General features: G+C 55.6%; 2 protein-coding genes across 4 annotated transcripts; one reads left to right on the plus strand and one right to left on the minus strand.

Moving 5' to 3' along the window:
• Positions 1 to 6: 6 nt before the first annotated feature.
• Positions 7 to 2,224, plus strand: TMEM208 (transmembrane protein 208). 2 transcript variants are annotated; one of them, XM_042918361.1, is made up of 6 exons: positions 7 to 158; positions 791 to 886; positions 1,346 to 1,405; positions 1,484 to 1,620; positions 1,768 to 1,870; positions 1,970 to 2,224. In XM_042918361.1, the coding sequence occupies exons 1-6, from the start codon at positions 153 to 155 to the stop codon at positions 2,105 to 2,107; spliced, it is 540 nt and encodes a 179-aa protein (XP_042774295.1). In that variant the 5' UTR covers positions 7 to 152; the 3' UTR covers positions 2,108 to 2,224. The 2 variants fall into 2 exon arrangements, with proteins under 2 accessions (XP_042774295.1, XP_042774297.1); XM_042918363.1 differs by having other exon boundaries at positions 20 to 158; positions 1,786 to 1,870.
• Positions 2,225 to 2,337: 113 nt separating this feature from the next.
• FHOD1 (formin homology 2 domain containing 1) lies at positions 2,338 to 18,724 on the minus strand. Of its 2 annotated transcripts, XM_042918319.1 has the most exons (22): positions 18,418 to 18,724; positions 10,343 to 10,449; positions 9,879 to 9,943; positions 9,514 to 9,581; positions 9,335 to 9,440; positions 9,164 to 9,258; positions 8,784 to 8,895; positions 8,599 to 8,693; positions 8,346 to 8,489; positions 8,115 to 8,260; positions 7,796 to 8,032; positions 6,190 to 6,305; positions 5,501 to 6,105; positions 5,005 to 5,160; positions 4,583 to 4,765; positions 4,377 to 4,496; positions 4,138 to 4,299; positions 3,537 to 3,727; positions 3,254 to 3,446; positions 3,010 to 3,172; positions 2,734 to 2,934; positions 2,338 to 2,660 (listed from the first exon to the last, which is right to left on the minus strand). In XM_042918319.1, exons 1-22 carry the CDS (start codon positions 18,616 to 18,618, stop codon positions 2,578 to 2,580), a joined length of 3,549 nt encoding a protein of 1,182 aa, XP_042774253.1. In that variant the 5' UTR covers positions 18,619 to 18,724; the 3' UTR covers positions 2,338 to 2,577. The 2 variants fall into 2 exon arrangements, with proteins under 2 accessions (XP_042774253.1, XP_042774254.1); XM_042918320.1 differs by lacking the exons at positions 9,514 to 9,581; positions 18,418 to 18,724 and having other exon boundaries at positions 10,343 to 10,431.
• Between the last annotated feature and the right edge of the window lie 1,190 nt (positions 18,725 to 19,914).

Below are 19,914 nucleotides of genomic sequence, written 5' to 3' on the forward strand. Positions count from 1 at the left end.
GGGTCTTGGGAAGGAAGTGGATCCCCCACTTCCGTCACAGTTGTGACGATTTGGGTCTGCACCGGAAGTGCCTGTGCTGCCGATGTGGTACCTTTTGACCGCGGTTTCGGTCGCTCTGCCTTGTTTTCCTTGCTGGGTGTTTGCGTCGCGCCATGGCGGTAAGGAGGGCGGGTAGGGCGGGGTTCGCAATGGCCGAACCTTCCCGGGGTCGGGAGACTGAAAACAGAGGAAGGACATCAAGGGAAGCGGGTCAGCCAGAGGGGGGCGCCGTGAGGTGGCCCTACCGTACTAGAGCTAGCGGGAGGAATGGAGCCGCGCACGACCATGGGAGAAGTGGTCCGGGAGGGGAGTGAGCGTCAGTACCACGCTGTCCCAGACCTGGCCGGAGATCTTAGGGGCCTGAAAGGGGGTGGGCGTCAGCCAAGATCTGGACTACTCCAGCAAAGGCCGGAAGGGCGCACCATTCAGCGCCCCTCAGGAGTCCCCCATGAAGGGGTTGTCAGCCCAAAGCTGGACCTTACCAGGGGAACCAGAACATACCAGCCTAGTGTTGGAATTTTCCAGGGTGAGCAAGAGGTGATCGTAGCTAAGGGGTGCAGCACAGATGGTGTCAGCTCTAACCAGGATGGAATGGAGGAGGGGTGTACATCCCTAGGATTGTGCTAGATTGAGCACCATGGGGATCTGGGTTAGGTGCAGGAGTAATTCTGTAGCTAATCAGAGTGGTGGGCAGGGTGAGGAGGACCCTGGCTGAGGAGGGCTCTGACAGCATCTTACCATCCCTCTGCAGCCCAAGGGCAAAGTGGGCACGAGAGGGAAGAAGCAGATATTTGAAGAGAACAGAGAAACTCTGAAGTTCTATTTGCGGATCATACTGGGGGCAAATGTAAGTGCCTTCCTCCTTTCTTCTGTGCCCACCCAAGGTCCCATTGTCCTCATTTCTGGGTGTGTGTGTGTGAGTGAGTGAGGGGGTGGTATGTGACAGCCATGTGTAGTTTTCCAGAAGAAAACTACAATTAAAGAAAGGAGAATGGGCCCTGGCACAAAGAAAGTGCTGAGTAGTCAAAACAAAACAAAACCAAAAAAAACAAATGAGGGTTTGAGTCTCAGATGAACTTGAGCCCATTCTTCTGATCCCAAATACACATGGCCTTCTTTCCTGGACTGACACATCAGAGGGGAGCCGGGGTACTCAGGACACGGGAAACAGACCCCTTTACCCCACAACCCTATGAGAAACAACTTGTCTCTTTCCACAGCCTGGCCTAACTTTTGGTCAGAGTCGAGGGAGACCCGTGGTTTAGGGTAGGTTTTGATTCCAGCCTGACCATGTATCTGCTTACAGGCCATTTACTGTCTTGTGACCTTGGTGTTCTTCTACTCATCTGCCTCATTTTGGGCCTGGGTAAGTGTCCCCTTTCCTGGGGAGTGGGTGAGTGTGTAGGGTTAGTGGCTGGCCTTTGATACCATTCTTATTCTGCAGATGGCCCTGGGCTTTAGCCTGGCAGTATATGGGGCCAGCTACCACTCTATGAGCTCAATGGCACGGGCAGCCTTTTCTGAGGATGGGGCCCTGATGGATGGTGGAATGGACCTCAACATGGAACAGGGCATGGCAGAGTGAGTGTCCCCCGCTGCCAGCCCAGGTGAGCGGCCCCAGGGCTGGGGTTTTGGGGCCCAGATAGCCCAAGACCCACAATTGCCCACAACTTGAAAGGGTAGAAGGGAGGTGAACTGGGGCCCATCTCCTGTTTTTGGCCCTTGCAGCCTCCTTTCTATTCACAGGCACCTTAAGGATGTGATTCTACTGACAGCCATCGTGCAAGTGCTCAGCTGCTTCTCCCTCTACATCTGGTCCTTCTGGCTTCTGGTGCGTGGGTTGTAGGGCTCCCAAGAAGTGAATGGGGCATCTAAACTTTCTATTCTTTCATTTCTTGCACCAGGCTTCAAGTTAACTTTTCTGTCCTAGGCTCCGGGCCGGGCCCTGTACCTTCTGTGGGTGAATGTGTTGGGCCCTTGGTTCACAGCAGACAGTGGCACCCCAGCACCAGAGCACAATGAGAAACGGCAACGCCGACAGGAGCGGCGGCAGATGAAGCGGTTATAACCACTGACATTGTGGCCACAGGCTGCACGGCCCCCATGCCAGGAGCAAGGAGGGCCTCGTCCAGGGCCCAAAAGCAGTCTAAGGTATAGGATTGTTGAATAAATGGCTCAGAATGTGGCTAATGGCTGTGTGGGTGATAATGAGGCGAGACAGGAAGAGCCAGTCGTTTGGTATTAGCCTCCTGCTACAGACTGAGTGTGGTACCTTCAAAGAAGGAAGAGAGTCTTGGATTGGCTAGGAAAACTTTATTATATTCCATGCATTCAGGGAGCTCATACAAGTACATATACACACACAAACACACAATTGCATACAGGCACACACAGCTAATACTGCTCAAGGCACTGTCCACTGGGCACACAGTGGCCTTAGGGTTGAGAAAAGGCCCAGAATTCTGCTTTGATTCCTCCTCATTCTCTAGTCTCTTACATTGCAGGCTGGGGCCCGTCCATGTCCTAGAAGCAGTACCTTCACACCTCCAGGCCAGGACCCTTGCTCAGTCCCAGTGCCTGCACCAGGTCCTCTCCGAGCCCGCTCTTCAACGTCCGTCTCACTGCAGGAACAGAGCAGGGTTAGAGAGGGTTGATGCGGTTAAGGCGGGTAGTGGGCATTTGGGGAGTACTCACAAGACTTGCGGTTGCCACGGGACCGCTTGCGCTCCCGAGCAGCTAAGGCACGAGGACTGCTCTTGGTCACTGACTGTACCAGCAGGTCCATGATCTCATCTGAAGTGTCACTGGGTAAATTGGAGACTGGGGGTTCTTCTGGGGGTGCATTGGAGGGCCCCATTGCTGTAGGCATGACTGGGGAGGTGCTCTGGACCATTCCTGAGAGACGCCAGATAGAGAAGTCAGGACAAGGTGACCCCAAAGCCCATTGCCCCCAGTGGCCATAGGTCCCACCTCTGCTGCGGCGGCCATGTGTGGTGTCCTCCGGCTTGCTGGTCAGCAGACTCTTCATGCTGGCATGACTGTCAGCATCACCCCGCCCTGGCCCACTGCCCACGGCCACTGGGACAGATGGGTTGCTGGGGACTTCCCCAGCCACACCTGAGAACTTTTCTGTCTGTAGAGGGGAGAAGGGTGAGCTGGGAGCAGGGGAAGGAAACCATGGGGGTGGCAGTCCAAACCTGGAAAAGGTACCTACCTCAGTGATCATGCGGCCCCGTGTCTTGTTGCGCTCACGGTACGTGGCCCGCTTTTGCTGCTGCTGTAGCACCCGTTCCCGGCAAGTCCGATACTCCAGTGCAAACTCACGCAGCGTGTGGCAGAACTGCATGATGCGCACTTCCCGGGCTGCCTGGGCCGTGTACCCCAGGTACAACAGGAAGGCATGGAACCTAGGCAGGTTGGGGTGGGGAGGGATGGTGAGTCCTGCTTAGGGTGTGAGGGATGGTGATAGCAGTCCTGCCCTCTGCCCATGTCCCCACCTGTTGCAGACACGGCGGTGTACTACCCGCAGCATGGCAACACGGCGGCCACACTGGGCCAGGAAGTGGGTGAGGCGGGCACGCAGGGCTGGGGCCAGCTCGTGTTTGGCCAAGTTCCGTAGACTCTCCTCAGCTGCCCGGCTCCGACGCTCCAGCTGCCCCAGGTTCTCAGTCAGCTGCTCAAAGTCCACCTGGAAAGGCAGGGGGTATGCATGTTGTCCCCCCAAAGACAGGCACCACCTGAGGCTGCCTCTGTCAGGCTAGCCAGTCTGGTCCCTAGAGATATAGAGAGCCAAAAAGCCTCCGCCTGCCCTCCAAAAGCTCACAGTCTAATCCAGGGAAGAGACAAGTCCATTTGATCTAATGGGGAATGGAAAAGCTCTCTTGAGGGAAGTAGTGGCTAAATGAAGACCCAAAGACAGTAGGTGTAGCCAGGCCAATAGAGGAAAGAATGTTTCTGGCAGAGGATACAGCCCACACAACACCTGTAGCCGAGCACACTCTGGCACAGTAGCCCAAACATGGAGGAAAAGCCAGCCCCAGAAAGCAGCACTCCCTTTTGCCATGGCTGGCCTTAGTCAAGCCTCTGGCTGGTGCTAACCTTGGCACAGCGAGTCAGGGCAGGTATTTCTGAGTAGAGGTCAGAGGAATCAGGCCGGGTCTGGAGAACCAAGGAACAGAGATGGTGCAGCAGTGACTGTCGGCGCACTGTGTCCTTCACCTCTGACACCTTCTCCAGGTAGCTCAGCTCAAAGCCGCTGCTCTGAAAGGACCCCATCTGAGCCTGGGCCTAGCAGGCTCCAGAGCCCTGGCCCCCAGCCCTCATGCACTCCCACTAACCTGGGAACCGTTGAGGAAGTTGCCCACAGCCAACAGGGTGGCCAGGATACAGCGGAAGGTGGCATTTTGTACCAGCTGTTCCATGCCCACTTTCAGGTCAAATAGTGGCTCTGCGATTTCCTGGAGTGGGAGACAAGGGACTCTCAAACTACCTGGTCCTTGTGCTCACCTGCCCCACTTCCTGCCACATGCCATGACCTAAGTACCCGTTCCATGCTGTCATAGTCCAGCTTGAAGGCCCAGAGTTGTAGACGTGCGGCCAGGCCCCCAATGGAGGCAAGGGTCATCAGGAAATTCTCAGCTGGGCCCAGGGGTATGTCAGGATTGGCCAGCTGGGCCTCCTCAATCTTCTGCCGCTCCTCTTCCGTGGGCATCATAGTCAGCAGTTTCTGAGGATGCAACCACCACCCCACACGAAGTCCCCTCAGTGCTGGCCTGAGGCCTCAGATGTTGGTCTTGACTCATCCCCAGGTCATTTGGTCATTTGGGGTATCCCCAGGGCCTGGGGAACTGCTCTGTAGAAATGCTAAGCCCATGCCCACCATTGGAGGGACAGGAAATGCCCACTGACCAAAGGAGAGGGCCAGACCTCCCACTTCCCTGTCACACCCTTAGCTGGTATCCCTACCTCAATACCATCCTTGCTGACGGCAAACTCATCAAAGTTGAGCAGGGCAGCTTTAATGACATGCACAGGTGGCAGGGTGGTTAGGCCAATGTTGATAGCGTTGCTGCGCTTGGGGTCCAGCACTGTGGTCATTGTCCGGCGGCCCTCACCAGCTTTCTTTAAAGTTGGCAAGAGGGCAGTGTAAGACTGGGAAAGGGACTAGCTGGGGCAACAATCTACAAGGGCACTCTAAATAGCCCCTCTAAATAGCCAGATGGTGGGGGCACCCCACAACCAGGGATCTGGGATATGTAAGGCCTTGGGATGAGCTTAGATTCTAGTTAGGGCTAGACTCTGCTGATTCCTTGTTGAGAAACCTCAGACAAGACTCAATGCCTTTCTTTGCCTTGGTTTCCCCATGTGGGAAATGAGTGGCTGTGCCTGGCAGTTCAGACCCTTCAGTTCTGATTCCCTCCTCTTTCCGCTGGGGTTACCTTGCAGATGAGGGTGGGTTTACCTTGGAAGGCAGCACATCTTTGGCACGGGACTCAAACAGGTGTTCCAGCCGGGCTGTGTCCACCGAGACAGGTTCCAGTGAGGCCCACAGGGTGGGGCAGGGCCCAAAGCGGCTCCCAGAGCCTTCATGACCCCCAGCCAGCTTTAGCTCCCGCCAGAAGAGTTTTACTGTCTTCCTCTTGGTGGGGAGGGCTAGACCATCGGGTGCTGAGGGAGGAAGGGGAGTGGTGGGAGGTGGAGGTGGTGGGAGTGAGCCTTTGATGGGTGGGGGAGGTGGGGGTGGAGGAGGTGGGCCACCTCCAGAGAGCACAGGCAGCGGGGGCGGTGGGGGTGGGACCCCTTTCCCAGCCTCCACAGCCTCCATGTTCAGCATGTCCTCGTCTTCATCCTCCCCCAAATCTGAGAAGTCCAGGTCTCCAATGCAGAGCTTAGGTACACGGATAGGGAATTCCTGAATGGGCTCAGCCTTGGGGCTTGGTGGGGCCAGTGGCTCCTTGGGCTCTGGCTCAAGGCTCCGCTGGGCCCGGAGCAGACTTCGGGGGGCAGGGCTCTGGGGTGTTCTGGGTGCAGGGCCTGGTTCTGGGGAGCCCCATAGTTCCCGGGTATCTAGAGAAGAGAAGCAGCTGTCAGTGTCACGCCCTCTGGAGCAATAGGGCAACATGAGTGGATTCTGCCCACCCACCTACTCACCTGGGTGTCCATCAGCCTCATCAAGCATGGCCTCAGCCAGTGTCTCTGCTCGGCCCTGGGCCAGTGCAGCCTGCTTCTCTGTTTCTGCTGCTGCCACATTCTCCAGGAACCGGGCTCTGAGGGGAGGTACTTGTCAGTGAGGGTGTCTGACACATCCCAGCCCAGGGTGGTGTACATGCCTTGCTGGGCCCCTGGGCACTACCCCAAATTGCAGGCACACACAGACATACAGAGAACAGTCCATGCGCTGAGCAGACCCAGGACTTGCCCTCCCAAGGCAGCCCCTGTTCATTCCTCCACATCTGGGGAGGGTCACTGCCAACCCAGCATTCCCAGGTCAACATATGGGGAGAAGTTCTATTTAACAGCCAACTTGCAACCTTGCTGCTGTTCACATTCACTGTCTGATTCTAGACCCTTAGAGCAGGGGAAGGAGATAGCTGTTCCAATGGGCACACCAGGCTGTCCCATGTCTGGTAGCTTCTGAGAGCTATGACCCATGTCTAGAAAAGGGCCTGGGAAGCAAGCATTCAGCTCAAGAGTCCCATGCTTTACTGACTGAGCTACCACAACAGGCATTCAATTTATGTTGGAATAATGAATGTGATCCAGTGTCTATTTTTGAGCCCCTCTAGCCTTTGTTGGCCTTCAGTCCCTGCCCTTCTTCCCTCAGCCCTAGGTTGCTCCTCCACCCCTATACCACACATCACCCTAGATCCTAGCCCCCTTCCCTATTCCTGGGCTGAGGACATGGAAGAATGGGCTCCAGATTGGGAGTCCGTGTCTTCATTTCTGGTTGAAGCTTGTTAAGGTGTCACTATTGAACACTATGACCCCAGTGAACTGCTTCCCAGTGCTTGGTCCTTGGGTAACAAAGGAGGGCTATGTATGGGAGAGGATGGGCCTGAGAGTCCCCCAGCTCTGGCTGCATGAGGCACATGGAACCCCCGCTGGGGGAAGCAATGCTGAAGCCCTGAGCAAATGGCAGGCCTGGCAGGCTGGCCTCTGTACTTACTCCAGCACTGCCTGCTCAGTAGGGGACTGAGAGACAGGTGGGCTCTCAGGGGCCCTGGGTAGGGGGACGAGAGGAAGAGATGGTAATTATGGTGCCTGCTCCACTCCAAAGCCCAGTTGCTTGTACCCACACACAGCTGGGCAGTAATATCAGGGATTCCTTCCCAGCCCCAGTGGAAAGAGGAGGGGTGGGGGTGACAGGACATGAAGAAACTGGAAATGGAGGGGAGAGACTGACATGAAGCAGGACAGGGCATAGTAAGAGACAAAGAACAAGAGAGTCAAGAGACAGTGACAGAGAAATAAAGAAGGGGGGCAAGGAGATAGATGACAAAGGGCAAAGACAGGCAGAATGCCAGAAAGAGATGAGGAGACAAGCAGGAGGAGTAAGAGGTCCAGTCAGGGCTGAACCCCACTCCCCAGCAGTCACTTACCAAACAGGAGCAGTTTGGTGAAGTCTGGAAAGAAAGAGAAAGCATGCGTTTGGGCAGAGGAGTTTGGGCAGAGGAGGCGGAGGGCCTGTGGAGGGGCTCAGTGGAGGGACAGCTGGAGAGAGGACTCTAGGGGTGGCCTCCACTATCTTCCTACTTACTTATAGATGCTCCTCTCGCTGGAGCTGTCGGCTGATGGCCCCACAGAGATGGCAGGAAAGAGGTTCACCGAAGTAAGGAGGCCAGAAGCAGGGTCCACGAGGCTGGAGTTCAGGCTTGTCGACAGGGCAGGGCCAGTGGAGTAGGTGGAGATTACCGTTGAGGCCAGGTCTGAGGGGCTGGAGGTGGGGCCTGTCTGTGAGGCGGGGCCTGCGCGGCTAGAGACAGGGCCTGTGGGGCTGGAGGCGGGGCTTATCAACAGACAAGGCCTCGGCAGGCAGATCCACCCCTCCCCAAGTGCTAGGGCAAGTTCTATCTTACCCAGGCTCGGTGGAGCGCAAAGGGCAGCTCCCGCCTTCTAGAGATCGGCGGCTCCTCTTGCCCTCCTCTGAAGAGGGCTTTCTGCGTTCCCGCCTTCCACCTGCAGCGGCTTCATCGATGTCTCCATCCTCCAACCGCAGGGCATTCTAGTGGAGGTAGACCCAGATGTGAGCCGCTGGCGAACTGCACCTCCTTCTTCCCCGCCAGTTGTGCCCAGGTGACCCAGCCCACCTCATAGAGCACCAGCTGTGTGCGCAGGTCCACATCAGTACCCGAGGTGCCCAAATGGCGCTGGACCAGGGCCTCCATGCCTTGCTGCTCCAGTGCATCTGTCACATCATAGAAGGTGTCCTGGTCTGGGAGTGCTGCCAGTGTCTAGAGGGTGGGGATGGGAGGGCAAGACTAAGGCTGATGGAGACTGGAAGTCAGGAGCCTAAGGGGCCCAGAATTGGCACCTGGTTCCCCCCTATTCGGCCATACCCACCTTGTTGATGAGGGTGACTGTGTACACCAACAACTCAGGGTCAGCGCCATTCTTCTCCTCCAGGATGGACACCAGATTGGCCCAAGGAAGAGAGCCTGACACAGAAAGGGGAGCAGTCATGCGGGGACAGGTAGGAGAGAGGGCTCTGAGTGGGGGTTGAGGGGGGAGGAGGAACAGTCTCTCACCTGTAGAGCTGGCCACAGAACTGACAGCATGGATAAGCAGCGGTGCATTGTTCTCAGAGTATTCCACAAACACCAGCAGCAGCTTCAGGGCTGTCTTCACCACCAAGCGGGACTAGGGGGAGGGGTCACCACATATGAGTGGGGCTTGGGCCAGACTTGTATCAGCTCCTGGTGGGGAGGGGTAAGGGCTTCTGGGGCTGGACTCAAAGAGGAGAGTCTAGGCAGAAAGACCCTGGCCCCAGAACCAGGTGTTGGAGTACGTTCTAGACTTAGACGAGCCTCAGACTCATTCAATTCCAGCCCACTTTGCAGAATAGGAGACTGAGGTCCAGAGAGAGGCAGTGGGAAAAGGGTGCATGGCTGTGTGGAGGGCCACTTACCATGCTGGCACACAGTGTGTACAGCCACTGTACAGTCTCACTGTGGGCCACCACCCCTAGCATCCCATCCACAAAAAGCATCAGCTGGCCTAGTGCTGGGGACACAGAGACAAGAAGAGGTCAGTAAGGGGTCACTGAAGGCAGGGGTCATGGGGGAGGAGTTGGACTTACCTCGGAGGATGTAGGTCTGGTAGTTGTGGTCGGCAGCAGCACCCACACGGATCAGGCAACTCAGCCCCTCTGAGTGTACGAATTCAGGCACCAGGTCCTTGTCCTCCTGGGGGCACCATGGGGAAATTTAAGCAGGGCTCAGGCTGGACACCCACCCCCAGCCCACTTCTGGGCCTCACCTGGAAGATCTGCTTTAGTGAGAAGAGGGAACGGCGGAGCTCAGGGCCACTGGAGCCATACAACTTTTCTGCAAGGGGTAGGTGGGCATGGAAACCTCAAGGGGACACAACCCCCCACCAAAGAATATTCTAGTGCCTGAGCCCCCTACCTCCTCCTCCACTCCCTGACTCTGGGCAACCCCCAATCCGGTTTAGTTGCAGCATCAGCCCTGGCCCTGAAAGGAGAGGTCAGGATAGGAGTGGGAAGGGGCCACACATCCTGTCTCCCATGTGCTTTGTCCACTGTCCAGCACAGGCCTGAAAGAAACTGAGCCAGCAGCGCTGGGGAGGGGCATTCTTGGACACTAATGTCCTCATACACTCACCCAAGATGGCATTGACCCTCACGGAGAGTTGAGTACGCAGGATAAGTGTAGGCTTTCGCCCTTTGCTGGAATTAAGCAGCCTAGTCAGCAGTTTTCAGGCCATTCCTCAGGGTTCCTGCCCCCCACACCAAGGCAGCTAAACACCACCCCACATGCCACTCCTGGCCCAACTCCCTCCTCCTCAACAGGAGGGTTTGTGCAAACATAGGTATCTCAGGTATGTGGGAGATCACACACATCCCGCCTCCTCCCCCCCCCCCCCCCCCCCCCCCCCCCCGCCATCCCAGGCATCAGGTAACACTGGCCAGGGATTCCCCTGGCACAGTCATGTGGGGTGGCATGGCAGGAGGTGACCCTCAGCCTAGGCTAGAGATCAGGTGTCTTGGCTGCTGACACCTGAGTCAGCCCCTGGTGGAGGCAAGGGTAGGGGTCAGCCTTGCCTTCCTGGTCCCATGAGCTCTGACCTGATCTCTTCATAGAAGCCCTCCAGCATCTCCCGCTGCTCTTCCAGAGAAAGCTCAGGGTCCAGGTAGTATCCAGAGGGAGACACTTGTAGAGCACAGTCCTCCAGCTGGGGGCAAAGGGAATAGTTGTCAGGGCTGGGAAAGGGGTGGTAGAGATATGTATGGAGACCCCATGACCTTCTACTTCCACTCAGAGAGCCAGCAGAGCGGCATACCACAGGGTGTATGCTGCAGCCATGCATTCTTTCAGCAGTCATTTCTCATGGGCCTACCGTGCACGAAGCCCATCTACCTCAGATGCCAGGCTTTCTTGCCCTTTGAATGTGCTGTGTCTTCTGGCTAACACCTACCATTCTGCATGTTTCAGATTAGGTAATACTTTTTTGGAACACTTTCCTGAACTCCTGTAGCCAGTGCTATGCAACCTGTTCCACCCCATGTGTGAGGCCTTCCATACAGCATTATAATATCCTAGACACTAGTCTCCTTCCCCACTAACCATGAGATCTCTGTGTTCAGGCAGCATGTCTGTCTTGCCCCATGCTATATCTGCAGAGCCTAGCACAGCCCTATGGCTCACAGTAAGTGCTCACTAAACATGTTGAGCTCATGAACATGAATAAGGAAAGGGAATAGAATATGGGACGAAGTTCCTGCCTTCAAGGAAGTTCACAGCCCTGGGGGTGATAAGCTGCATCCACAAAGCATTCAAGCCCAGGGAGAAAGTGTTAAGAATATTGGTGCAAACCCAGCTGGAAGGAGTGTGTGTGTGTGTGTGTGTGTGTGTGTGTGTGTGTGTGTGTGGTATGTGTGTCTCCCTGAATTGAGACAGCGAGGAACAGTGAGTAATCCATAGGCTATCAGTCCCTTCAGGCCTCAGGGTCTTTGCCCTGCCCCAAGTGAGCTAGACCTCAGAGGCCTCCAAGGGGCCTGTTAAAAACTAGGTTTTAGGGTCTGACTCTATCAGTCTATAGCAGGTCCCTGAAACCTGCATTGTACGAGGCACACATTCTATCCGTGTGTGTGCTTCCCAAGTATCTCTATCATGCCCCCTGCCCGGCTCCCCTCTACTACCACCAGGCATGACACTTGGCCTCTTGAGAAGTACCTGTAGAGAAGTGACTCCCAAGAGTCTGAGGGCAGCACTGTGCCTCTCCCAGACACTTCCCCCATAGCACAGAGCCAGTATGCAGGGCTCAGCAAAGTCCCCTTATATTGAGTGGCCCTGCTCCTTGGGTTGCTATGGCCCAGGGAGAGCCCACCTCTGGAGAAGCAGAGTATTTTCTGGTTTCCATCTTACTGGGAAAGTCAGTCCCAACATCTGTCCCACTGTTCTGTCAGCACTGCCCTGCTCTGGGCCCAGTCCAAGGACTTACAGCTGCTGTTGGTCCCCTGGGAGAAAGGGAGCCCAGCTCCTACCCCTACCCGTTTCTGCTTTATACTCTGCTCATGTCTGAGAGACTGACCTACCTCCTTCCTGGCAGTTCAGCCTGTGAGGCCCTTGGGTGACACCCCCTCTCCTTCCCCCACTCCCCCCACCCCCACCTTGCCTGGGACATGGGACATAGGACAAACACTCTAGCCTGTTCTCTGTCCCACTTCCTGCCTGGCTGCCTGCCCTCCCTTGGGCGCCTTGGGCGGGCCTGGCCTCTCTCCCCTCCCTGAGAGCAGAGTCATCTTCTCCAGGGCCTAGTGGGAACAGGCCTGAGATGGGGTGGCAAGGCCCCAGGCCTGGGGTACTTTATCTTGGGCCAGCTCAGCTGAGGGCAGCCCCACATTCCTCCTGATCCCTCTTCCCACATGGTGACTCAGCAGCCTACCCACTCCACCCCCATCCAGGCATAGCTGCATCTCCTTCTACCTTGGACTAGAGGATTCTAGGACCCTAGAGAAACATATCCACACAGCCTGGCACAGCCCCAGAGAAACAAACCCCTTCAGGGATCCCCCAAATCACACATATATGGAATAGCTCATTCATGCAAACATTCGTGAACCCGGCTGTTTTTAGGTGCTAAAGACATAGTGGGGAGCCCAGCTGGGGAGGGCCAGCAGCCTTACCTCAGAAAAAGGCCACAAGTGGCTGCCTGGGTGGCTCAGTTGGTTAAGTGTCCAATTTGATTTCAGCTCAGGTCATGATCTCATGGTTTGTGGGATTGAGCCCCCATCAGGCTCTGCACTGACAGTGGGAAGCCTACTTGGGATTCTCTCTCTCCCCCTCTCTCTGTCCCTTCCCCATGCTTGTGCTATCTCTCTCAAAATAAATAAATAAACATTAAAAAAAAAAAAAAGACCACAGGGGCGCCTGGGTGGCTCAGTCGGTTAAGCGTCCGACTTTGGCTCAGGTCATGATCTCGTGGTCTGTGAGTTCGAGCCCCGCATCGGGCTCTGTGCTGACAGCTCAGAGCCTGGAGCCTGCTTCGGATTCTGTGTCTTCCTCTCTCTCTGACCCTCCCCCGTTCATGCTCTGTCTCTCTCTGTCTCAAAAATAAATAAACGTTTAAAAAAAATAAAAAAATTAAAAAAGACCACAAATAAATATAGAAGCACAACTGCCATGAGTGCTAAGAAAGGAGAGGGGCAGAGTGCCATAAAGGTAAACACTGGAGGGTGATTATATTATACCTGGTATGTACTTCCACACCCAGGTTTACGATCTGGTGTGTGTGTGTGTGTGTGTGTGTGTGTGTGTGTGTGTACATACACGCTCTGGAGGAGCACAAGCCCAAGAAGCACACGTACAGAAAGCTCAGATCAAGCAGGATGTCTTCCCCTCCTGCAAGCACACTTACATGCTATTTACATGCTATAATCCCAAGTAAGCAGAGAATGGCCCTCTCCTTCCAGGATACTTGCATCTATTTGGGGTAGAGTCCTGAAGGCCAAGTGCTCTATCACCCAGCCTCCTCAGATGAGCAGATTTAAACCCTTTCCCTCCATGGTGGCAGCAGTGGCCTCCCTAGCCATTTTGTCTTATTCTTCTAGGGCCCCATTTCTAGGAAGAAGTCCAGAGGTAACAGCCAGCCCAGAGCCTCCAGGTTGGTGCCCCTCTCCCCTAACCTAGTTGCCTGTCCTGGGTAGAGATGGGGGGTGATAGGCTAGGATAGCAAAGAACAGAGACTTCCTGTCAGCTGGATGGTGCTTGTCCCTCACACCCCTGCCCCCTTCCTTGGGTCACCCTTCTGAGAGCCAAACCTCTGGTGCTTGTTTCTCACACCATGGGGCTGGGCCAGGCCAGAGTAAGCCTGAACACTGGTCCCTGCTGACAGCACTTAGGGTCAGCACAGGGCCAGCGTGGGCTCATATCCTTGACTCCCTCCTGGCTCTTGTCTTTCATGCTTCTCTGTGTCTTAGAGTGGAGTCCTCTCCATTCTTCCCAGGCTCAGACCCTCCCTTCAGCATCCAGCCCACTTTTTCTTGGTTCTCTGGGCTCAAGCTTTTCTGGCAGCCGAAACCAACTTGTTACATATGATTTTAAATGCAGGGCCAAACTGAGGAGACCATGGTGTCTACTCCCCAGTATTTTTCATAACTGCAAATCAGGCAAGAATGGCCACGCCAGGGGCAGGGAAAGAAGATGGAGAAGAAGGCAGAATTATATGCTGAAGGACTCCTATTTTAGGAAATGATTTTGTTGCTTTTTTCTTCTGCTTTCCTATAAACACAAGACCCTTGGGGCACCTGGCTGGCTCAATCGGAGGAACTCTAGATTTCAGGGTCATGATTTGAGCCCCATGTTGGGTATAGAGATCGCTTAAATAATAACTAACGAAATAAATAAATAAATAAATTTTAAACACGAGAGAGACCCTGTGCTCTAACAACCCTCCTTCTCCTGTTATCTTGGGTTTCCAATTAGACCATGACTTCCTAGATGAGACACTATGGATGGGCCTTGAGGAGGGAAATCCATATTAGTTATGCCTCCTCTGTGTCACATACCAGCTTGCCTAGTTGTTTGAATCTCCTGATAATCCTTTTTTTAATGTTTATTTATTTATTTTGAGAGAGAGGGAGTGCACGTGTGCACATGTGTGAGCACAGGCACACGCAGGGGAGTGGCAGAGAGGAGAGGGAGAATCCTAAGTAGGCTCCACTGTTAGCACAGAGCCTGACACAGGGCTAGATCAGGAATTGTGAGATCATGACCTGAGCCAAGTCAAGAGGCAGATGCCTGGGGCACCTGGGTGGCTCAGTCGGGTAAGCATCAACTTCAGCTCAGGTCATGATCTCATGATTTGTGAATTTAAGACCCATGTCAGGCTCTGAGCTAGCTCAGAGCCTGGAGCCTGCTTCCAACTGTGTCTCCCTCTCTCTCTGTCCCTCCCCTGCTCATGCTCTGTCTCTGTGTGTGTGTCTCTTTCTCTCAAAAATAAATAAACACTTAGGAAAAAAAAAAAGAGTTGGATGCTTAACTGACTAAGCAATCCAGGTGTCCCAGACAATTTTTTTTTTTTAACTTTTATTTACTTAAGTAATCTCTGCACTCACCATGGGGCTCCAATTCATGACCCTGAGATCAAGAGTCACATGCTCTTCCAACTGAGCCAGCCAAGCCCCCTTCTCCTGATAATCCTTTTACAGGTGAGGAAACCAAAGCTCAGAACCTCAGTGAATATGCCCTAGGCTGCACAACCAGGATTGGAACCAGGGCTAACTGAGGCTAGATCTTGAATGGATGGACTTTGGAAGTGCTCCAGGAAACCCTGGAGGGGAGGTGGAGGGAGGGTTGGAGCCTCTAGTGTTGTCAAGGGCTAAAGACCACTCCTCAGCTTTCTGGACTCTGCAAATACCCCAAACTGGTCCTCAAATTTGTAGCAAGCAAAGGAACACCAGTGAACACACACACATCATACACACCAAGGTAATAGTGCCTAAATCTGCAAGGATCTAAGTCCTGAGGTTGCTCACCAGGCTGCAGCCCAGGCTCCCTACCCCAGAATGACCAGTAAATTGGACATGGTGGTCCCAGGAAAAGCTGGAAGAAGGCCATGATCCATGCCCACATCCCAATCTTCTAGTATCCCCCAAAGACCTCCATATCAGGAGAATAAATGGCTCAATTCATCACCAGAGCACCTCATCTTACCCTTAAGAATCCTCTGGGACCCCTCCAGTTGGTCCCTGTCCAAGCAGGTCAGGTTCACACTTTAGCCCCCTTGCAACAACTGCTTCTGAGGGGTAAACTGAGGCTGGAGTAGGGACGGTGCAAGGTCAGGAAACATTCCAGGACAGTGCCACTCCTGTCCTTCTCTAATGTTTAGCCACAGCTGGGGAAACAGAGTTACTGGTGACAGAAAGTTTTCTAGGGTTATCCCTGCTGCTAGAAGTAGGGGGCTCCTCTGGCCTTTGCATCAGGGACCGAGCAGCATTTGGGTCTCTCTGCCCAGAGTCAACGGAGAAGTCAGTGCTATCTCAGATGTGTCAGGGTTTATAGGTGTCTGAGAGGGGCTCCTGAGGCATTGCCCAGAAGAGCAAAAGGTAGCAGAACTCTGGGTAAAGAGATAAAATGCAGGGCCAGAGGGCCAGGTCTCCTCTGGGCAAGAGCAGGTCCCTGGACTGGGAGAGGCTTGAAACAGAGGGAAGACAGATACTTCTAAATTCCCCTGGGGACACCAGGCATGGCCCAAGGCATTGCCAGGACCCTCTCCACCCCCTTCCACCGGCCCCCTTCCCAAGGCCAGGAGATGAGTCAGAGGCTGTGGCTAGGAGCTTCCTCCTAGACTAGGAGGAAATGAGCAAGGCCTTCTCAGACCTGAAAGCTCTAAACAGTTTAAAAAGGAAGCCCCCAGGGGAACTCTAGTGGCTGGGCCCAGCCCAATGGGGTGCATGGGGTGGAGCCCCAGAGAGAAAGTGGGCTGGGCCTTTGTGCTTTCCCAGGGTCTGCAGGGATGATGGTCAGTGCCCAGAATGGGAGGGTAGATGTCCACTTGGCTGTGTCCTGTTCCCCTACTAGACAAATGTACAGAGGATAAAGCATTAAGTAGAGACCCCCTCCCTCTTATTTCTGCTCTCAGCCTAGAATGGGAATGCCTGGGTTTCTGGGCCACCTTTCCTCTCTATAGGGCTATCTAGGCAGGCTTGAGTCGTGTCTGTGCCCCTGGGGCACACCCTTATAGGACTCGGGGAGGAACCAGCTGTTGACATTTCCTGCAAGGAGGAGCCCTGCTCCCCCTCTCAGCTCTCTGATGTTCCTCCCCCTACCCTATTCTCAGCCCTTCTTCCTTCAGCCTTCTATTCTGGGGCTGTGGTCACAGTTTATATTTGGGATGAACACATCACAGTGTATCTGACCATTCCTGGCAGAACTGCCAGCCCCAGGGAGTCCTGGCTACAGGCACAGTAGTAACCCAGTGTGCCCACCAGCATATCCTGCCTGTGTCCTCAGGTACACCAAGTGGGATATCCTAAAAGTGAGGAGCCCAGGAATGTCTGAGCTGAGGGGTACTTAACACATTCTCAATCTGAGCTCAGTGGTGTCCTTAGCTAGGGAGCACAGAACAGAGGGCAGAACACCTGGTGCAGTAGGGAGATGGATCCCTAAATGAGAGGAAGAAGCAAGGGGTGGTTTCTTCCTGTCCCTGTCCTCCTAAATCTGCCCCTAATTGGGAAGAGGCGTGTTAGGGCTAAGTCCTGTCCTAGAGTGGCAGTAGAAGGAATACTATGTTCTCTGTAATGCTCCAGGCTTATTTCAGCACCAAGAGTTTCATGAGCCTGAAGGCAGGAATCTGGCCTCAGTTTAGCAGCCCTCTCTCTCCAGTGCCTATCCTGAATTGAAAGTGGCCTCGGGCTGGATGTGCTTCTTCCAGGCGCACCTCAGTTTCCCCCTTTGAACAGGGCAGCACAAAAAGGGTTGCATCAAAATTCTAAAGTGGGCAGTGTGCTGCAACCTTCAAGCCGTGGCCTTGAAGCTCGGGCTCTGCCCGGACACGGGCCGCTCCCCGGGGCCAATAATCTCACCAGCTCTCCCGCCCGCGCTCAGAGGCGGGGCGGGCCTGCAGAGCAAGGAATGCAGGCTGGGGGCCCGGCGCCCGGGGCACATTCCAGGGGAGACCCCGGGCCCAGGGGGCAAGTTTGCGCAATTCGCCCCCCAGCTAAGGCTGAGAGCAAGGGAGGGCACCCCCACCAACTCCCTCTCCTTTTTCTCGCCACTCGGTGAGGACTGGCCGCGGGGAACCCTGGGGGGTGGTAGCGCACCTCCCAGAGTCCTGGCCCGGAAACCCAGAGCGCCGGAAAGGGCTGCCTGCGGGGGACTGAGCTCAGGGAGCCGGAGGGGAGGTAGGGCCAACCATCTGGAAAAGGGCCTCTCCCAGCACTGTGCACTAGTCGGCTCTGGTACGCAGGCAAACTAGGGCAGGCCGGCGGTTTAAAATTAGCCGGGCTCGCCCCCACCCTTCTAGCCGTGGGCTGGTGGAGGCTGGAGTACGGGATGGTGGGGGCCGTGACTCAAAGGGCTTTTCCACCAGTGCAGCCACTGGCTCTCTGCGTGTCCCGGGCCAGGTCGCTTCCCGGGGACTCCCCTCACCCCGTGAAGTCTCTCTTCTACTCTCACTCCCTACCCAGGCCCCCACCTACAGGGGCAACGCTCTATGGGGCAGGACCCAATCCAGCCAACAGAAACCGCTCCAAGCTTTTGCCACCCCCAGTGGCCCGCCCCGGTCCGCCCCTCCTCCTGGTCCCGCCCCACCTCACCTGAAGCAGGTGGAAGCTGGTCCTTCCCCAGCTCCGAACTCCTTGTCCGCTACCACCCAAACATCTACCGTCACCTTATCCAGATCGGTTACCCAAGCAGACAGGCAGCGAATGGACCCCAAACACCTCCCCAGATGGGCCTCACTTTGAGGGGGCAGCCAAAGTGGCGCAGACAACAAGCTCCCACCTCCCTTCTTGAGCTTCCCTCAACTTGAGAGGCGTCCCGCGAAAGCGAGGCAGCTTGGACCGTAGGTCCCCAGCCCAAGACTTTCCCGCAGGAACGCACCCACTCCCGCCTCTCCCCGAGGGGTACCTCCCAAAGGCTTTCATGGCGCCGACCATGAACCTTTGATCGCCCCCAACCTTTCTTTGGGCCCCCTCACCTTCAGCGGCGCCGCCAACAGGCGATGCAGCGCGGGTATCTGCGTACTCAGGGGCAGCGCCCCGTCCAGGCTACAGGTGGGGGCTCGGCGCGGCTCCGGGAAGTTGGCACATGCGAAGGGGTCGGTGTCCTCCAAGTACTGCACCCGCACGGTCACCGCTGATACCGGGTCCCCATCTCCGCGGTCTTCCTCGCCCGCCATGGTTCTGTCAGGGGCTCGCGCCGCGCGCCTCCGGGAGGATCCCGGCTACGCCGCGGCGTCTACTCCACTAGCTCGGCTGTCTGGGCCCGGCCGGACCGGACGCTGCTGAGGGGAGGAGCCAGACGGAGGCGGGGCCGAGGAAGGAGGTGGAGCTAAGAGTAGTCCCTGAACACGCAGTGGGGAGCTACCACTGCTGGAGGCGAGGCTTGTCGCCAGCCAGTCAGAGGGCGCGATCGTGATTCCGTTAGTTCACTGGCTCGGCGGGCGGGAAAACCCAAGCTCGCGCCCCGCCTTCAAGAGCTCACCCATGTCAGGGAGGCTTTCTTTGGGCTTGGGGGCGATGAGGCTGCGCTCTGGTCAAGGAATTCTTCGGGCAGGTGGCGCGGATATTTCTTCAGATAGTGGCCAGCCAGGTCTCCCTGGGTTTAGGGATGAGATGGCCCCGATTCCTTCAGTTTGAGGGATGAAGTGGATGGGATTACATCATTTGGGGAAAGCATGCAGATGGGTCCCTTTAAGTTTGGAGCAAGAGGTGAAAATACATTCCACTCAGTATGAAGGAAGAGGTGGGATGATTTCCCTTTAGTTGGGGTAAGAAGATGCCCCTCAGCTCTGGGAAAATGATGTGATGACTCAGTTTGAGTGGGGAGGTAGAACATATTTTTCCTCAGTTTGGGCGAAGAAGTGGGGTGGTTGCTTCTCAGCTTGAATGAAAAATGGAGTCGGTCCTCCTCAGTTTGGGGCGAGATTAGCCGAATGCCTCCTCAGGTTTGGGGGAAAAGGTGAGTGGATCCCTCTTAGTTTGAAGGGAATTGATAGGCTGGGTTTTCCATAGTTTAGGGAAAGAAGATACGTTCCCTTCAGTTTCAAGAAAAAGGTGAGGAGACTTCCTTGTAGTTTGATGGAAAGTGTGGCCGGGTGCTCCTCGGTTTGGGAGATAAAGAGGAACAGCTTTCTTTTCAGCCTGGGGAGAGCCGGGCCTAATCTAGGCCTTGGAGTTTCTGGGGACTTGGAGGACAGCGTTGTCCCTCACGGCTTTCTGGGCGCGCCCAATGCGCGTGCGCAGCTCTGGTCTGGGCGGGGGCCCGTAGGGGGTCCTAGGCTCCGGAGGGCGGCGGCGCACTGCCACCTGCAGTCTGCACGGGGCAGCGTCGGGGCCCGAGCTTTTGGTAACAGCAGTGGGCAGCTCGCCGCGGGTCTGCACTAGCTGTGGAGACGCGCCCCTCGGGCCTGGACCCCGCCCCTCCCCCCTCCCCCCCCGCAGGCTGCAGCCTTGGGCGGGTGGGACAGTAGTGC

The sequence above is a fragment of the Panthera leo genome, chromosome E2 (genome assembly GCF_018350215.1).
Source record: "Panthera leo isolate Ple1 chromosome E2, P.leo_Ple1_pat1.1, whole genome shotgun sequence".
Taxonomy (NCBI): domain Eukaryota; kingdom Metazoa; phylum Chordata; class Mammalia; order Carnivora; family Felidae; genus Panthera; species Panthera leo.

Coding starts and splice junctions, on each gene's coding strand:
- TMEM208 (XM_042918361.1), top strand. Junction 1,406..1,483: donor CTGCCTCATTTTGGGCCTGG/GTAAGTGTCCCC, acceptor CTTATTCTGCAG/ATGGCCCTGGGCTTTAGCCT. Junction 1,871..1,969: donor TCTGGTCCTTCTGGCTTCTG/GTGCGTGGGTTG, acceptor TTTCTGTCCTAG/GCTCCGGGCCGGGCCCTGTA.
- FHOD1 (XM_042918319.1), bottom strand. CDS start 18,618: ATGGCGGGCGAGGAAGACCGCGGAGATGGGGACCCGGTATCAGCGGTG. Junction 9,944..10,342: donor GGCTTCTATGAAGAGATCAG/GTCAGAGCTCAT, acceptor GCTTAATTCCAG/CAAAGGGCGAAAGCCTACAC. Junction 3,447..3,536: donor CACCGCCGTGTCTGCAACAG/GTGGGGACATGG, acceptor CAACCTGCCTAG/GTTCCATGCCTTCCTGTTGT.